Below are 13,163 nucleotides of genomic sequence, written 5' to 3'. Positions count from 1 at the left end.
GGCTGAGCCTGCAGACGGGGGCCTGCAGGGGAGACAGGCCCTGCGGGCTGGAGAACCTGGGGCTGCAGGAGCCATCTGAGAGGGGAAGGAGACTGCAGTGCAGCGACGAGTCAGGCCTGCCGAGGGACGCTGGAGGGAGAGCCAGGGAGTGTGGCCGCTGGGAGCAGGGAGAGCTCCAGCCCCTGACTGCGAGACCCGAGGGAACTGAGAGACTGGCTGGGCAGAGCACTGCGGCCCAGTGGAGCAGCCCGGGCTTAGTGGGGGAGAAGAGGTTCCCCCGTGGCCCCAAGGAAAGGGGTGCACAAGCCCCTCACAGGGGTTCTAGAGCCCAGCAGGGGGTGGCAGGCTGAGGAATAGCCCCTGAGAGGGCGGGAGGATTTGGTTTGTGTGAGGGACGTTTGGGGACCCAGAAGGGGTGGACGTAAGAGGTCGATCTGGCCGAGGGGTTGCTTGTAATGGCAGGAGGCAGGGGCTGGGCAGCCCTGGGTCTCTCCCGGTTTGTCTTACGTTCCTATAGCTCATGCTGCAGGGCTTCAGCGTCCGCAAGGGGTCCCCACCCCCCACCCCCAGTGTCTTCTGCGGGGTTTCAATCATGGTCTGGCCAGGGCTGGGGCTAGGGTGCTGGGCAGGGGCGGGGCTCTGCGGTGGCACCCGGAGCTCTCTCCCTTGGGGGTTTGGCTGGCTGGTTCCTGCTCACAGGCCGGAATTCCCCCAGGTCAGGTTGGCAGGGACATGGGGGTTTGTCGTCCAGCTCGGCAGCGGGTGGGGGTCACTTGACAGGATTCTCGGGGTGTAGCTCCCTTTGTTGTTTTCCGGGCACTGGTGAACCTCACTCCCCATTCTCTGCCTGGCACAGGGCCGTCCTCTCCTGAGGGCTGTAACGCATGGTCTCAGTCCGGTTGTTGGGGTTAGTGTGCAGGTGCTGGGGCCTCTGCTATACAGGGGGTCAGGCAGGATGTCTGGCGCTCCCTTCGGGCCTAGAACTCCATGACCACAGTACCAGAGTGATCGTCAGCCGGGGGCGGGGGGCGCACTAGAGAAGTGAGAGCCGCTATGCCATACCTGACCACAAGGGGGCACCTCACAGTGAATATACTTGTTTACAGGGAGAACTGCACCAGTCAGCCTGATGGGAACGTTAACTCTGAAACCTAACAATGCCCTCTTCACTGCTGATCAGGCACGTAGCAATGTGCAGCTAGTCTGGGATTGTGGGCACGGCTTGTGGTTGAGGGTGGGGTTTGTATGGAGCTCCTCCCCATTCTGACCCATGCTAGGTTGATGGCATTACCCAATTTCAGAAACACATTCAAATCTCTTTGAAGAAGGTTCCAGTTCACCATCCCTGCCTTGGCCCTAGCCCGTTTTCACAGCATCACCAAAGCTGTTGCGCTGAGCTGAGTCTCAGAATGTGCCTGGGGACGGCAAGGCTGGGGCCCAACCGGACCCCTGCTGCAGTGGGCTCCATGCCTTGGGACCTGCTGCTCCCACTTGCCATCCCGGGGGTGCAGACAACGCAGCTGAGCTGCAAGGCTCTTGGAAGGAGGGCAGCAGAGACACCCCTGCCCAGCAAAGGGCGCTGCACACCCTGCACGTCGCTGCAGCCGAGCCTCACCCTGGAGGGACTCGTGAGACAGAGTGTGTCCTTCACTGGCCCTGGCCCAGCTGGGGAGGGTTGTGCTTGGCTGATCATCCACGAGCTGTGGTTTGAGTCTCCGGAGGCAGCAGCCCCTGTGGGGAGATGACTTCCTGCAAAGGTGAATCTGCTGCTTTCACATGTGAAAAGGGTGAGAAAAGGCCACCTTGCCTCACAGCCCCACCAGCCCTCTGGGGAAGACCCTGACTCTGCAGCCTGACACGGATGGCCCTTCTCCAGCCGGCCCCGTGCTCAGGGCGCTGAGCAGCCAAGATCCTGCTTCCCTTCTCCTTTCAACATGGGGCAGGCTGGGAAGATTCCTGCCACTTGCTCGGGTGAGATTGTGACCCATGGAGGGCAGTGAACAATTCCAGACCCTGCCCTCATCTGCCCTTTTCTTTGCCTCCCACATCTGTGTGTCAAGTGAGGCCCCTTCCCCTGTGTCAGTGACCCGGACGTGCACCCTGAACGCCAGCGCCCCACCCTTCCCAGCTGGTTACTGCTCTGCTGGCTTGGAGCTGTCAGCCCGTCGCTTGGGCTGAGGTTTGCAAAACATGGCCAGTGACTGTGGGTGTCACGTTCGCACGCATGATGTGGCCCGGTGGTCAGCGGTGCATTAATGGCACCTGCAGCAGTTGAAATCAATAGGGGCTGTGGGTGCTCAGCATGCCTGGGGGGCGGGCCCAAAACCCCTCCCATTGGCACCCAAAAACCCAGGGCCCTCTTTGAAACAGCCAGCCTTGGCTTTCTCCTAGTGCAAAGCTGAGGGGCGAGTGAGCAAGTGAGCCGGCTCATGCTCCCCAGGCCTCCAGCAGGTGGGCGAAGGCAAAATAGCCACTGTCCCCCTCTCGTTCTTGTGCTGTCCCACTCCTGGACTGGCAGGAATCCACCAGTAACCAGCTGAGAGGCTGGAGAGGGAGGCGCATGGAGGAGTGGGGAGCAGATAGCAGCGCACCCTAGGGGAAGAGGCTTGACGCTGAGCCTGTGATGAACAGATGCTGCTCCCCGGCTTGGGAAGGGGGCTCCCCACGCAGCCTGTCCCAGCTGCCCTGGAGATGCAGGTGCCCTTGGCGGGCTGAGCTGAGGGCAAGTCAAGGGGGAGCCGCTTTTTGTGTCCTGAGGTGTGAGCAGCAAAGCAGGAGTTCAGGAAACCCCCTCCCCACCGCACCCCACTGGAGATCTCAGCTTGGGCTGTGGGGGGGGGGCATCAATAGGGGCTCAGCCTGCACCTCCCTTGATATCTGGAAAAAACTGCTCAAAAAGCCCCAAGGGCTGGACTAGCAGGGGGCTGTGGGTGGGGCTGGAGGGTCACTGTCAGAGCTGTGTGTGCGAGGGGAGCCGGGATTCAGGGGCAGCGGCAGCGTTAGCTGTGTGGGGAGCCCCGGAGCGGAATAGCAGGGGGGCTGCGGGTCAGGATGGAGCTGTAGTGTGGGGGAGCTCAGGGCTCAGACAGCAGGGGGAAGGGGGAAGGAGAAATAACTGTTTCTGCACTTGCATTGAGCTCCTCGTCCCTGCCAAGCCAGAGCAGTTTGTGGGCTGCTGGCCCTGGTGTTTGTCTCCTCGGCAGGGCACTGTTGTTTCAGGAGAACGCCTGTCGCCATCTCTGGGCCCGCGTGGGCTGCTAGCTTGGGCGGTTTCATTTCGCTCCACTTGCTCTCTGGCTGAATCTCGGCTGAGGGGCAGGAAGCGGCAGCTTGAGGGAGGAGGGGGTGCAAAGCAGCGGCACTACCGGTTGGTAAGTAACCTCATCGCTTCCTCTGAGCAGGGCCAGTTTCGTTCTGACTGCAGGCTGGGCTGAAAGATGCTGCTCTGGTAGCCCGTGCTGCTACCTTGGCCAGTCTGCCAGGAGCTCCAGAGATGGCTCTTTCCCCAGGAGGGATCCCATGCCACCTGCAAGGTAAGCAGCACCCTTTTCAGAGCTTCCCAGAGCCACTGAGGCCATGTGGAAGGTGGTGAGACCTGGCTTGCTCCCTGCGTGCTTTGTCATGAGTGCCAACTGCACAGGATGGGAGCTGGGTCTTTGTTTCTTCATTTCTCCAGATGTTGTAGAGCGGAGAGCAATGGGCTGGGACTCAGGACTCCTGGGTTCTCTCCTGGCTCTGATGCCGACGTACTGAGTGAGCTTGGGAAAGTCGCTGGAACCAAAATGTCCATTAATGTAGGGTGCCCAGCTTGGGCCATGCTCTTCAAAGGAGTTGACGATCCTATTGTTGCTAACGTGATTTACGGGTGTTCAGCCCCTCTGCAAACCGGGCTCTGAGTCCCAGCAGAGTCCTCGCAATCCACCCCCAAAGTGGCTGCTTTGGAGAACTTGGCCTTACCAGCATTTGGCTGACCACTGGAGGGTCTGTCTGTAATGCGATAACTTTTGGACATCTCATCTGATCCAGGCCAAAGTTTCAGGGAATCTTCTCGGCGTCTGTGGGCAGAGCCCAACTGGTCCTCACCAAAATCAGAAGAATGGAAGGAGAAAATTGGGCATCACAGGTGGCTGGCGCCTTTAGATGAGCCAGGCCCAGTGCCCCTGTGCCATGCAGCTGCTCCCAGTTTGGCCGGCTGAGGGAATGGGGCAGCACCTGGGGCTGTGAAGGATCAGGGAAGATCACAGAGAGAGGTGGTCCCTGGCGGAAGCTGTAACAGGTTCAGGTGGAAGGGAGGAAAATCAGCAAGAGGAGTTTGCCGGCTGACCATCCGAAGCTGGAAAGCCAGGGCTGAAGGCCAGGGAGCAGCAACGGGAGCTGCCTGTGAGCTCTGGAGAGGGCAGAGAGCCAGGGGAACAGTGTCAGGGCCACCGGTGGCTTGTCTGAGATGAGGCTTATGGACTGGGGGGTGAGGGGTGCCCCCCTGGTGGGAACAGGGAACTGTTCACAAGGGGGCACATGGAGCCCCTGGCATCTGGGTAGCAGACCCTGCTGCTGCTGCCCCCTGGGTAATTGGGTGCAGATCAAAGGGCTAGTTGATGGCAGCCATTAGCACCTTCCTGGTAAGTTACAGACTCCCAGCTCCTGTTCACCTTAAGAAGACTGACACTCTAATCTCCCTGGCAGACAGAAAAGAATTCTGAATGGTGAGGAGGGTGACAGAACCCTGAGCTGTGGGGAAGGGGGATTGGGGAGACACACAGAGCCCTTTGTATGCAGGGGGGAGAATGGGGGACAGGCCTTGGGGGACACAGCCCCTGGCATGGGGGAAAGGTGGAATGGGGACACACCCAGCCCCGGGCATGGGGGGGCATAGAGGGCATGTGGTGGAGGGAATATAGGGGGAGAATAGGGCAGCGTGGTATGGGGGAGGGGGAAAGGAGGGCACACACAGAGCCCGTGGCAGGAGGGCTCTGTACAGTGTGATCGGATAACAGAAGCTACAAAGCACCCCCCCCCCCACACACACACACACCTGGGGTTTCGGAGTTGCACAGTCAAAGGCCAAGGTCGCAGACATTCATGCCACTGCAGTAGCTGGAGGAGCCATAGCTTAGACCAGCAGAGACATGTTCTCCCCCAGAAGCAAGGAGCTTGAACTCCACATCCCCCACAGCCACCAAGCCACGTACCTAAAACCAGCCAGCCAGACCAGAACAAAACACTTCGTGAACAGAGCCAGGTCTGATGTCCGCTCCTGCCACTGGAGGAGCTGGCTGTGTAACCCACGAGGCAGGGGTGCAGTGGCTCCCCCTCTGGGCTGGGTCTATGGAGGATGTGTCTGTCCAGCACCCAGGTGGGGAGCCTGGCTCTCTAGCTCAGCCTGTGGATATGGGTGGAAGCTCCTGGTTCAATCTCTGGTGTTGGCCAAGATGGTGGCTGTCATAGCTGCTGCCCTTCCAAGTTTTCCTGGCGAAGAGAAATCAGCCAGGATGAAATCCCTCTCCACCACTCCATGTGACAGGCCTTGGCGAGCTACACTGCCTTCTGGTGGGAGCGGGAGAAGAGGACTGCACATTGTTTGTTGACAGTTAAATTACAGACCTATAAACCAGCTACATCGTGTAACTGTGGCCTGTCAACCAGCTGTCTTATTTGTGGTGTGTGACAAGCTCAGGCTGAGTCAGCAATCTGTGCATAGAATCATAGAATCTCAGGGTTGGAAGGGACTCAGGAGGTATCTAGTCCAACCCCTGCTCAAAGCAGGACCAAGCGCCAGACAGATTTTTACCCCATTCCCAAAATGGCCCCCTCAAGGATTGAACTCACAATCTTGGGTTTAGCAGGCCAATGCTCAAACCATTGAGCTATCCCTCCCACTTTGCAAGCATCCCTGTTTGGGCCAGTCCAGGACTGGATGATCAAACAATTAGCAAGGTGATTCAGCTCGTCAGCTGAGGACAGTTAAGAGAGAGCGGGGAAGGCTGAAAGGAGGGTCCAGAGAAGCCCAGGGTCTCAGAGAGGTGAGATCTCTTCTCCCCGGATCTCCACATCTGGGGAGAAGCTAATTCAGACACTGTGGTAATAGCAGGGTCATGGTGATCCATCGAGTTTCATGTGAGTGCAGCCAATCGGTTCAGGAAGATGTGTCTATGCAAGAACATTTTGTTTGTGATGTAAGCCAAGGTCTGACCAGACAGACAGCTCAAAACTCTGCACCTCCAATGTCTCTTCCGGCAGATGTAGTGACCTCCCTTTGGGATTGTCTCAGCACCTGAAGTTGCCAAAGCATCTTGTCCCCGATCTTTGTGTATCTGGATGGAATGGACGTAATTGTTGAGGATTTAGCAATTTGGGGCAAAAATGATCAGGCATCACAATGAGAGACTGTGTAGTGATCTGCAGTGACAAAGAAAAGGGCTTCACATTGGACGGGAGCAAACTCCAGTTTGGTCTGAGCAAGATTCCTTACAAAGGACATACAGGGGTGAAGGAGTTTGACTGGATACAAGAAAGTTGGAAGCAATTTCACAAATAGCCCCCAGACAAGGAGGCCTCAAAGACCCCAGGAGAGTCAGGGATCCTCAGGCAACATATCTAAGTAAATGCATCCCTGCCGTGTTACAATGACACTATCTAAAATGGCACTAGGGTGACCAGCAAGGGAAAAGCTTTTGGGAGTGAAAGAAAAATCCTCACAGAGGCACATTTATGGCAAGAGTCTGAGATTAAGAGTGAGCCTGAGGGGCTGTCTACCCAGGGCGTTAGCTCCTGGCAAGCCAGGGAGTGACTACAGAGCCCCAATTTGCGGAGCAGTAACAGCCGGTGTGGACACTGTTACAATGCACTAACTGTTCTGTAGTGCATGTGGACACACAGCAATGGCCATGTGGGACGTTACTCCATGACAAGCTATTGCTCTGTAGATCTTCACCAGGGCTTGCCATACGCTGATGTCCTGTGTAGACAAGTCCTGAGATCTCCACACGTTTGAAAACAAGAAGTGGGCATGTGCTCAGAAATCCTCGAGGGTCAGTGCTGGAAGGCTATTAATAGATGTCCAAGAAGAGGCAGAATGATCTTCTCGTGTGTCTTGGGTCAGACCATCTCCCCAGACTCTATTCTGGACATCTCCACTGGTGTGTCATCAGCAGGCTGCACACATTTGTGGTGGTTATTTTTGGCTTTGGAGGGTAAGATGTAACCATAGTCACTGCTACAATGGATACCAGCCGCTGCTATGTGACAAGGGAATTAATGTATTTCCATGCCATGTGACTGGCAGCAGGGCATGAAGAAAGGGTTGAGATTGATACAATGGTTTAGGGGATTGAGATCCATTAAAATCAGTGTGTCTAAGTCCCCTAGACTACTTTGAAAATCTCACCCCAGTCTCTCTTACCAGCACCCCAGGTGTTATCCTCTTGTTTCCCCCTTCATGAGCCACCTGTAGAGGGGCATGGGGAATTTAGCTGCTGGCCAGACTGCCGAGAATGAAAAGCAGGGGTTAGCTGGTGCTGGCTGCGATGTGGACGGCATCTCACAGGGTGCTTTGGGGAGACCCCAATTTCTTTCACATGGGCCACTGATCAGCCTCCCCCTCTCTGCCAGCTTGTTTGATTGGGTGTTGTCTTTTCAGACAGCATCACCGCCTTGCTGGGGTCAAAGGAAATCATCCTGGTGAAGCCTGTCCAGCTGCAGGTCAAATCCAAGTATGAAGATGACATCTTGGTACGTTCTGGTAACTCAGGAATTTCATCCCATTGTTCTGGGTCTGAGCCTAGAATTTCCAGGCTTCGGTCTCTGACATGTGCTGGACGTGCAGATGGGCGGCAGCTCTGCAGGTTAATTACGTGCCCACAGATTTGTTCTGATGTCATGTACCACTCATAAATTTTACCCTCTAAGGTAAAAATGTCCAAGCAGGGGGTTAGAATGGAAACACTTATGCACCCTGAACTCCTGCTCCAGTGTTCGTAGGGTGTATAAATGCACAGCACTTACCCTCTTGATAATCACAGCCGTGACTCTGATTCCCCCCCTGTGCAGGTTTTAACCCCCTGGAGGGCGTATGTGCTGCAGGTGCTGCTCCCGGGCAGGGTAAGTGCCTTCTCCGCGCGGGACCCAAGTTTGGGGGCTGACGTGAGCTGCACTTTTCCCAGGGGCATTAAGCTTTTCATGTACCTGGCATACGACCTTTAAAAGCAAAATGGATGGAAGGAGATCTCTAGTGTGGGGGAGGGTGGGGCCGTGGGGGGAGGGGGAAGACAGGTAACCTCTTCCAAAGCTAGGAAACTGCCCAGGTACTAATTTTCCATGCTACCGCCCAGCCAGCATTCAATGCCACAGGCCGAGTGTGGTGAGACGGCACCTGGAACATGCAGTCAGTGTCTAGTCCAAACTCCCTCCCCCCGGGGCTGAGCTTTGTTAGGAGTAACACAACATAAGCCTTGGTCTAAGCTGGGCTGTTCCCTGCAGAACCCTTTCAGTCTCGGACCCAGGTCCCTGGGCTGAGTCCCTCGCCCCTCCCAACGCCCGGCTGAATGGCCAGGTGGAGCCCCGCTCCGGCGCGTCAGGCAGGGCTCTCGCCACTGGTGCTGGGGAGGGTGGGAGGGTCAGTAGCACCGCAGGTATATTACACAAACTTGCTGTTTCCTCTCCCCACCCACTCCCCTCTTTGTGTTGTCCACCTGCCCTCTGGGCCTTGGGCTTGACTCTTTGGACTCTCCTCTTCGCGCCTTTCCCCTCTGGCGTTTTCTCTCCTCCATCGCAGGCTCTTCCCTGGCCCTTGTAGCCCTTGCTCAGGGTGGCACACATCCCTTCTCTGGGCTGAGCAGAGTCCAAGGCCAGAAGGGACCACTGTGATCATCTGGTCTGACCTGCTGGACAGCCCAGGCCAGAGACCTGCCCACCATAATCCCCAGAGCAGAGCTTTCAGAGAAACATCCCATCTTGGTCCGCCATGGCCCTTGAAGAGTTGTCGCCATGGTTAATTACCCTTCCTGTTATGTATTTACACCTTCCTTCCAGTCTGAATTTGTCTGGCTTCCATCCCGTGGCTCCTATGAGACCTGTCTCTGCTAGATAGAAAAGCCCGTTATAAGCCAAACAGGGTATGTCGCCTGTGATGGCAGGGCGCTGGAGGCCTTTCCCATCCTACGGATGTATGATCCCTAGGGAGATAGTCCCCGGTTCCTAGCCCAGCTAGCGAGTGTTCTTATTTAGCTCCTGTCCATGCTGCCAGCCTTGGGTTCCAATCCTGGGCCTGTGTTGGGGATCGCCGCTCCCCCTCGTTGCTCTGTCTCCTTGTGGCTAGAGTGCCAGAGCCTCTCACCCTCTAGCAGTGGATGAGAGCGAACAGGTGCCAATGTGAATTTGCTGTCACCCTTCAAAGGCACGGGCATTATCAGCCCCATTACAGAGTCTCAGAAATGTGGGGCTGGAAGTGAAACCTAGACCAGCCCAGCCCCGATAGGGGTTTGTCCAGCTTGTTCTCAAAACCATCTAGTGACGGAGATTCCACAACCTTCCTTGGAAGCCTGTTCCAGAACTAAGACTTAGACTTGCACAGTTTTTCCTAATATCTGATCTACATTTCCCTTGCTGCAGATTAAGCCTACTGCATCTTGTCAGTGGCCACAGAGAACAGTTGATCACCAGGCCCTGAACATAGCTGATGACTGTTCTCAGATCCCCGGGCCTCAGTTGTCTCTTCCCAGAACTAAACATGCCCTGTTTATTTAATCTTTCCTCACAGGTCAGGTTTTCTATTTTTGGGGGGTCATTTTTGTTGCTCTCTTCTGGCCTCTCCAATTTGTCCACATCGTTCTAAGGTGCGGTGCCCAGAACTGGACACAGGACTCCAGCTGGACCTCACCAGCGCTGCGTAGCGCGGGACAGTTACCTCCCGTGTCCCATACAACACTGCTGTTAATACAGCCCAGCACGGCTTTCGCAGCTGCAGCACACTGCTGGCTCATATTCCATTTGTGAGCCACTAGAACCCCCAGATCCTTCTGCAGTACGGCCCCCAGCCAGTCCTCCCCAGTCTGTAGTTGTGCCTTTTGATTTGCCCTTGTCTGTCTTGCATTTCATCTTACTGATTTCACGCCAATTCTCCATCTTGTCAAGGTCATTTTGAATTCGAATCCTGTCCTCCAGAGTGTGTGTAACCCCTCCCAGCTTGGTGTCATCTGCTCATGTGAAAAGCTGATTCTCCACTCTGCTATCCAAGTCATTGATGAAAATACTGACTAGTGCCAGCCCCCAGACCAGCCCCGTGGGACCCCACTAGAGACGTTATGAGTGGTCACGGGAAGCTGGTAGCAAGAGTTATTGTGTCAAAGGGCTTTGGCCTGGGCTTGTTGAAGTCACTGGGAGCTTTGCACAAGCCCGTTACCTGTGTAGCCAGGCAGGCTTCTCAGAAAAGCCCCCAAGGGCTGAGCCTTGCCTAGGAGCACGGGTGACATCGCTGATCTTGCAATGCATTGTGGGCTGGAAAAATTTCACCCTCATTGCTCAGCTGGGCCAAACCCACACTCAAGTCTGCTCCTGGCCCCCCGGGAACACCCTTCATCCCTCGCCCCTTCCCAGAACCAGCACCCCCCCGTCCCTCCCATAAACTCCAGCCCCTTGCAGAGCCCAGGACATGGCGTAGAGCTGACTGCTCCAGGACTTGCCTGCCATTCCTGAGCTCTGCTGCGTCAGTCCCGAGGGCAGGTTCCCAGTAGGAAAGTCCAAGGATTTAGACCCCGGCCTCGCCCTTTCAGCCGCACTAGCACAATAAGTGTTTCCCAGTGAAAGCTCCATGGAGCCCCCAGCATCCTTCCAGCTAAAAGGGAGGAGCGGGGCAGCAGGGGAAGCTGCTCTAGGCCTCACATGGAGATGGTCACTCTCCTTGTCAGCCTGACAAATGCTAACAGTCAGGCAGTGAGCAACGGCAAAGTTAGCTGTCTGTGAAGTGAAATAGCCCAAGGAGGAAGTGCCTGCGGAGCGGCAGCTGGGTTTAAACAAGGGGCCCTGGCCAGGTGGTGCATCTGTGAGCACTCAGGGTAAACTCCTATGTGCAGGGGGCGTGCAAACACGACCCCCTGTGTCCACATGGACAGGAGCTGGGGCCAGGTGCCTGGAGCACAACGCACACAGAGAGGCCTGGGGAGCGTTGTGTGCGGGGAGGGGCTGAAGAAGGGTTTGTCTCGAGTTTCTTTTTTAAACTTTCCAATTTCCCACACTCCCACTGAAATCTCCATCGCCTTGCCCCGCAGAGGAAGCGTAGCAGGGAGCACAATGGAAAGCAAATCGCGGCAGCCTGTGCGATAGCTCTGAGCGGTGTGAACCACCCTGGGCAGCTCCCTGGCCAGTGACAGGAAACGCCGTTCGCTCTGTCTCCGCTATCTAAGTGTGTGTGAGGGCGGAGAGCTGCTCCTGGCTGGTGTGTGCTCTGGGGGCTCCTTTCCATCGTCTCTGGGCCTCTCGCTGTGATGGGGCACAAAGGCCGGGGAGGGGGGTGCGCTGGCTGGCTGGGGGAGCAGAAGGGGCTCCGCATTGTTGGGGTGTCCCAGAGGAAGGTGGGGCATGGACACTAACACCCAGGGGTGTGGTGCACCCACCATGCCCATCAGCTGCAGCTGGATTGGTGAGTGCCTCTGCATGAGAGACTGTCTGGGGGAGGGGAGCGCAGGCTGGGACTTACATGTTCAGTTTGAGGTGACTGGGAGGCTTGGGCTGGGAGGGGGGTCAGGCTGGGGTTGGGAGTCGGGGGGGGTCCAATCGGGGAAGCGGGCTGGTGCTGGGATGGATTTAGGGCTGGGCGGGAGGACGGCTCAGCCTGGGTAGCTCATGTCCCGCTGCTGGCCGGGGCAGGCCTGGGCTGGGCTCCGGCAGGTCGGGCAGCAGGGGTGCTGTGCCACACTTGGCCCCCGGCGGCCTGTGGGGGGCTGGGCAGGGGGCTGGCCATGATCTGACCCTTTTCTCCTCAGGTGTGGAGCAGCTTCAGCTTCCTGGAGGTGAGAGAGATCAGGATCCAGGAGCCCAGCCTGGTGAGTGCAGCCAGGAGCCACCCCTCAGGACCCCAGTGACAGCCCATCCCCCCCCCCCCCGACAGCCCCCCCCCCCCCCCCCCCGGACAGCCCATCCACCCCCCTTGAGACAGCCCATCCACCCCTCTGTCAGGACAGCCCATCCACCCCCCTTGAGACAGCCCATCCACCCCTCTGTCAGGACAGCCCTCCCCCATCCACCCTATTGGGACACCCACCCCCACCGGGACAGCCCCAGGATACTCTCCTGCAGCCAATCCTGTTGGAACCGCCCCCATCCATCCTTATGGGGACATTCCCAGAGACCCTGGCCTAGCAGGGACCTCCTGGGGAAGCCCCAAGCCTGGGCAGGTGGGAGGTGCTGCTGCAGAGGGGGAGCTCTGGAGCTGGCTGGGTGCCCTCCCCATGGGAGGGAGCTGAATCTGCACAGGCCAGCCCCTCCCCTGCAGTCCCAGAGCGCTGTGAGTTGAGTAGTGCCCCAGAGCCAGGGATGGGAAGGTGCAAACATCCATCCCGATAGAGCGTTCTCCCCACTGCTGCAAAAGGAGCCAGTCCCTGCCCACGAGCAGCCCTTGGAAGCCTAGCCTGCTTTCAGTGCTGGGGAGGCAGGACCCCATGGTGCCAGGTGCTGGACAAATGCAGAACACAGAGACAGCAGTGCTGGGGTGGGCTTGGGGTCTCTTGCCAACTGTGACGCCGTGGGTAGTCTCCTGCCTCTCTGTGACTCTGTTGTGGTGACATTTACTGAGCTCTAAGATCTAGGCTAAATGTTCATTCCTATTTATTGGCTGGCAAACGAAGCCCCTTACTGAAATGCTGTCCTTAGATTTCCCAGTACCGTTGCCTCTAGGAGCCGGGGTACAGCCCAACTAAATCTAGACTCTCTCCAAACAGACCTGCGAGGGAGAGGGCTGGCTTTGTTTGCCTCGAGTGACGCTACTTTCCAGTGGGACTGGAAAAGCTGCAGCTCCATTTGTACCTCTGGCCTTGGCTACACTGGCAATTCACAGCTCTGCACTCGCTGCGCTCAGGGGTGTGAAAAAACACCCCCCCCCCGAGCGTAGCGAGTGCAGCGCTGTAAAGCGCCAGTGTAATCAGCGCCTGCAGTGCTGCACGCTCACTCGCAGC

General features: G+C 57.1%; 1 protein-coding gene across 1 annotated transcript in view; it reads left to right on the top strand.

Annotated features, from left to right (window-relative positions):
• Window positions 1-3,419: 3,419 nt before the first annotated feature.
• CARMIL2 (capping protein regulator and myosin 1 linker 2) overlaps window positions 3,420-13,163 on the top strand; it is a gene marked incomplete in the record, with an annotated part of 133,006 nt that continues 123,262 nt past the window's right edge. The window contains 4 exon segments of the mRNA XM_034788268.1: window positions 3,420-3,533; window positions 7,637-7,728; window positions 8,047-8,097; window positions 11,976-12,035. Coding sequence (XP_034644159.1) covers window positions 3,494-3,533; window positions 7,637-7,728; window positions 8,047-8,097; window positions 11,976-12,035 — 243 coding nt within the window.

This window comes from Trachemys scripta, chromosome 13, assembly GCF_013100865.1.
Source record: "Trachemys scripta elegans isolate TJP31775 chromosome 13, CAS_Tse_1.0, whole genome shotgun sequence".
NCBI lineage: Eukaryota > Metazoa > Chordata > Testudines > Emydidae > Trachemys > Trachemys scripta.
This window is presented reverse-complemented; position numbering and strand designations above follow the sequence as displayed.